At 41.8% G+C, this 5,019-nt stretch overlaps 1 protein-coding gene across 5 annotated transcripts; it reads left to right on the plus strand.

The window, feature by feature from the left end:
- Positions 1-372: 372 nt before the first annotated feature.
- LOC148019554 (expansin-A10-like) lies at positions 373-4,770 on the plus strand. Of its 5 annotated transcripts, none has more exons than XM_087699523.1 (4): positions 373-517; positions 783-924; positions 1,435-1,747; positions 2,710-3,946. In XM_087699523.1, exons 2-4 carry the CDS (start codon positions 783-785, stop codon positions 3,011-3,013), a joined length of 759 nt encoding a protein of 252 aa, XP_087555649.1. In that variant the 5' UTR covers positions 373-517; the 3' UTR covers positions 3,014-3,946. The 5 variants fall into 5 exon arrangements, with proteins under 5 accessions (XP_087555649.1, XP_087555652.1, XP_087555650.1 ...); XM_087699526.1 differs by lacking the exon at positions 2,710-3,946 and adding an exon at positions 3,972-4,770 and having other exon boundaries at positions 383-662; positions 772-924; XM_087699524.1 differs by having other exon boundaries at positions 384-517; positions 780-924; positions 2,710-3,947.
- The last annotated feature ends 249 nt before the right edge of the window (positions 4,771-5,019 follow it).

The following is a 5,019-nucleotide window of genomic DNA, read 5'->3' on the forward strand; positions in this document are numbered from 1 at the left end:
ATCTATGCTGAATCCTTTGTCCAATGTTGTTGGAGCAAACACTATTTAATCCACAAATCGCTATTCACAATGAGAATGTAGAGTCAACTAGGCATTAGGTGGCATCAACGTCGCGTTATCTTTGTCTTTCTTTAAAAACAAATGACATGTCCAGTAAATTACTCACATAGGTGAGGAAGTGACAAAGGTTCTTAGGTGTGAAAAGGATGACTAGAAAGGGGAACAATGAACATGAACACTTAAATGGATTTGGAAAGTGGTGCATCTACCGACAAACTCTCCACCAAAGGATCACACTTCCATGACACTATTAGTTGCAAGGCTTTTACTATTTCTCTATCTTTCTCTCTTTAAAAGGGCCTTCTCTAGTTCTCTCAATGATGCAAGGCCCTTTGGTGTGGTATTTTTGTCTTTATAAAAGGAGGTTTTTGGCTTTGCCAAGGCCTTTCCAAGAGCCTCCCTCCAAAGGTTGGAGTAACAAATACGAAAAAATACTACTGAAAACCACATTGGGAAGGTAGTTCAGCAACACTAATGTTCAAGCAACTTTTCACCCTTGCAGCCTAACATTTGTCTTAATACCATTTTGGGGTTGCCTCTCTGCTTCTCGTTCTCATACATGATTAAGCAAACAAAATTCGCCTATAAGGGGCTAGACAATGGTGGGAATTGTATAGCATAATTTTTCTAAAGCAATTATGCACGAGAGATCCTTAAGTGGTTTCCTGTAAGGTAGATTATATGTTTACCTTAGTGCTGACTGAATTAAAGGGCTTCAGCAGATGGTGGACTTCAAGGCAAGCTTGCTGGTCCTTGTGATGAGCATTAGTTTGCTTAAACTGCCTTCCTGTGTGACGTCTGAAGGGGCCTGGAACTTTGCCCATGCCACCTTCTATGGAGGAAGTGATGCCTCTGGCACTATGGGTAATCACTGATAATCCCTTGCAAAACCTTTCGTCTTAGCTCTGCTGGATTTGAATCATGTTTTTGCAGTCCATCACACGATAAATCTTGCTGGACAATCACTGTTTTTATCTTGTGTTTCTGGCTACATAATTTCTTATTGGTAATGTGGGCCTTCTTTTTATGCAATTGGATCATGTAAGCACTCAACACTTTCTTATCCTGCAAATGTGTGTTACTTTGCTACATGCCCTTCTTTATGCCATCGGATCCTGTAAGCACATCCTTTCTATCCTGTTAATGTGTTAGTCTGCTACATTAGTTTTACTTTGAGACTACTTAATTCACTTTGGCCTTGAAAGCAGTGACTCTTTTCTAGCCGTGAAATTGCTCGTGTACCTTCCTTCCATTCTTTGACCTTTAGACTGATCTTGTGAAATGCCACAATGGTAATTCTCATGTATCTGAGTTTGAATACTGGAATTTGAGAAGACTTGAGTCCTGATGTTTATGATCTGCATGCTAATGCAGGGGGTGCATGTGGCTATGGCAACTTGTATAGCCAAGGCTATGGGCAGTACACAGCAGCTCTAAGCACTGCCTTGTTCAACGGTGGCCTCTCTTGTGGGGCTTGCTATGAGTTGGTCTGCCACAGTGATAGACAATGGTGCCTGCCCGGAAGCGTGGTTGTGACAGCCACCAACTTCTGCCCACCAAACAACAATCTGCCCAACAACAACGGTGGATGGTGCAATCCTCCACTAAGCCACTTTGATATGGCCCAACCGGCCTTTGAGAAGATCGCCAAGTACAGAGGAGGAATTGTTCCAGTTGCCTATAGAAGGTAGGCACTACACTTACTGCTTTTGTGGACTTGACTACTAGCAGTATGCTTGTTATTGATTCTCAGTCAAGCCTCCATAATATCACTATTAGCATAAGTGTGGATCACTGGCAGTGTGCTTGTTATTCTCAGTCATGCCTCCATAATATCAGCTTTAGCATAAGTGTGCGGTTACTTGCAGTATGCTTGTAATTCTCAGTCAAGCCTCCATAATATCAGTATTAACATAAGTGTGGGATTACTAGCAGTATGCTTGATATTCTCAGTCAACTCTCCATAATATCAGCATTAGCATAAGTGTGGGAGTCTGAATGCTAACATGCATCAACTCTTATTTCTGGTGTGGTTCCACTAGGACTGCCTGCATGCATTGCACTACAAATTTCCAATCAATCTTGCTTATCTAACCTCTAAATTTGTTGCACCATTACATCCAAGTGCAGAGGCGTACTATCTAAGGGCCTTCTGCGTTGCTCAAGGATCAAACTGCAGAATCTTTTGTCTAATGCTACATCTTACATCCCCTTCAGTACGGAAGTACTTTGCTTTAGAGACATGAAAGCTACTAGCATTGAATTTTTACTGTATCCGAAACGGGAGCTTTGTAACTTTTCTGCGTGAGTGAAATTTTACCAGCTCAGAATGTGTGCTTTGATGAAATATGCGCCTCGAGTTTGGAGCATGCCATATTCCCCATCGACTCTAAACTCTACTTGCCCACGTGCTTCTAGTACAGCTTGCCATTTTCAATGCAGTGATTCTCTCACAGGAGGCCTGCTTGTCACTCATGATTGCCATTTTGGCATCCAAGGATGCATCATCATGGCCTTTGTTTAGTAATGAAAAATATCTAACTTGCGTACCATCCATCTTCAGCAGGCCTTAGGTTTAATTATGTCCATGACAAGATGATCTCTATCTTTTCCAAAGGCTTTAACCAGATGCCATTGTCGGTTGTGCAGAGTTGCTTGTAGGAAGGCAGGGGGGATCCGGTTCACATTGAATGGTCATGCTTACTTCAATCAAGTACTCATAACCAATGTGGGAGGAGCTGGGGCAGTGCATGCAGTCTCCATCAAGGGTTCAAGGACACGATGGCAGCCAATGCAGCGGACCTGGGGGCAGAACTGGCACACATTTCTTCAGCTTAATGGGCAAAGCCTGTCATTCAGGATCACTACAAGTGATGGTAGAACTGTGACATCCTATAATGTGGCATCACCAAACTGGCAGTTTGGGCAGACCTTCACTGGAGGACAGTTTTAAGAATCAAGCCATGTTTTGCACCAAGAGCAATCAATCTCTAGGTTGTAATGCAGTACTTGCATACACCTTTTACATTGCACATTCGAATATGCCGGTCGCCAGCCCTGCTGTGAAAACCACCTTGAGGATGAAAAAGCATGGTCCTTGTCACATGAGTTAAAAAATACAAAAGAATAAAAGTGAAAAGTAAGCATTATGTACCACAGTAGTTTATTAACCCAAATGCTAACTGTTTGAAGTACAACTTATATGTTGAGTTATCCGATCCCATCGGTCATGTCAATGAGCTGCCTGTATGTAGTATCTATATGGTCTCCCAGTAGCCTAAAGTCTGATGTCAATGTCACTCCCTGCTTCTGATGTGGAAGAGATGTGGTGTTACTTCCTTGAGTCCAAAGAGACCCAAAATGGCCCTCTGCTGTACAGTCAGAGCCTGCCCTGCCTTACTTGATGATGTGATGACAGCCTTACATCATGGTACATTTACCATCTCATGTAACTCCATGAGTTGCCCTCCTCTAATAAAGGTCTGAACATAATGTGTCTATAAGCTACTCTTTCTTAGTCTCATATGTACTGTTTCCTGGTAGAATATACCCAAACATACAGCAATTTCTTCATGAACAAAATATTATTTACATCAAGGTTTGCAGAAAACCGACACTTGGTTCGTTTTGGGAAGCCGGACAAAATGCGTAAATTCCAGGCAAAAGTTGCACCTGCGCCTGAAAGGAGCTGACTATCTTTTAGTGTCTTAACTTACTCTCAAGTCCTAAAAACAAGCCAATTACAAGAATTTGATAACAAATACCAGTTAGGTCTGAACTCTCTCTTTTTTTCCCATGCGTTCCTTAAAGAGTTCCTCATGAACTGTTTAAATTGTTTCACTCCCCGTGTGTGAAAACATTCCGTTTCCTACAGTTTTATCATGATGATTCCTACTTGCTGAAATATGCAGTTAAAGATTGCATGCTCCCTTCAGAGGCAGACAAAGTAAATGAAGCTCTTTAAAGAACAGAGAAAATGCGGCACAGGACATGCTGACACTATGATTCAATGCCCACCCAAATTTCACACTTTGGCCTTGTAAAGGGGGGAAAAAGTACAGGAGAAAGTGCTGGACAGGATGGCAAAGTACTCTTTAAAGAGTGTGCTGAGAGACCCAATTGACCAGAAGGAGAGATTAAAAAAGCAGAGGGAAGGAATTAGACACAACTTGGGCAAATGATTTAGTTCGACTTTACTTATCTGAATTGGGGATCATTTCTGAAGTTTAAGCAGGAGATGATGCATCAACAGAAGCCTCAAGGTTGATGAATAACTGTGTCTGGGCATTTCTTCCCAGAGCTCGAAAAGAATCCCTTGTCTACTCGAACAGTTACAAACTCTGCTTTATGATGATGAGAGGCGCTACCAGCTACCGTTTTTTCTCTTGCCTTTCGCTTTACACAAAGCTGGCTTTCCTCTGGTGTAGTGTACCTTAAAGCTAGTCGCGGCGTCCTCCGGTCCCCCTTTTGCCTTTCTGTCTGTGACACACACGGACACATTTTCATCATGTAAATGTGTCATGGATGCAAGCATATCAACGGTTCATACTAGCTGGCCATGCAACGAAAAATGGTGCAGAAGAAACCTTTGATTTTAATAGGCTTAAATTGAATTTAATGGCCATTTAAACCTTGCTTGAAACTTTAAGGGTTTTCTTCGAGAAGCTTAGTGGGTACCAATGTAAAAATTAAGGGGACCGCTATAATAGAACAAACAACCTTGACGTGATGAACTCTATTTTCTTTGTACATATGTGAGATTAACTCCATCCAAGCAGCCAAGTGATGATTTCCTTCTTTTACATAGAACACACAACCTTGATGTGATGAGCTTTATTTTCTTTGTACATCTGTGAGATTAACTCCATCCAAGCAGCCAAGTAATGGTTTCCTTCTTATACGTAGAACATTTTACCAAACAAGAACCTAAACTTTGGTTTTGCCAAGACCTCTTTCTTA

Source organism: Lygodium microphyllum, chromosome 19 (genome assembly GCF_053477565.2).
Source record: "Lygodium microphyllum isolate KBCC chromosome 19, Lygodium_microphyllum_v1.1.10, whole genome shotgun sequence".
Taxonomy (NCBI): Eukaryota; Viridiplantae; Streptophyta; class Polypodiopsida; order Schizaeales; family Lygodiaceae; genus Lygodium; species Lygodium microphyllum.

Coding starts and splice junctions, on each gene's coding strand:
- LOC148019554 (XM_087699522.1), top strand. Junction 925..1,434: donor TGATGCCTCTGGCACTATGG/GTAATCACTGAT, acceptor ATGCTAATGCAG/GGGGTGCATGTGGCTATGGC. Junction 1,748..2,709: donor GTTCCAGTTGCCTATAGAAG/GTAGGCACTACA, acceptor TCGGTTGTGCAG/AGTTGCTTGTAGGAAGGCAG.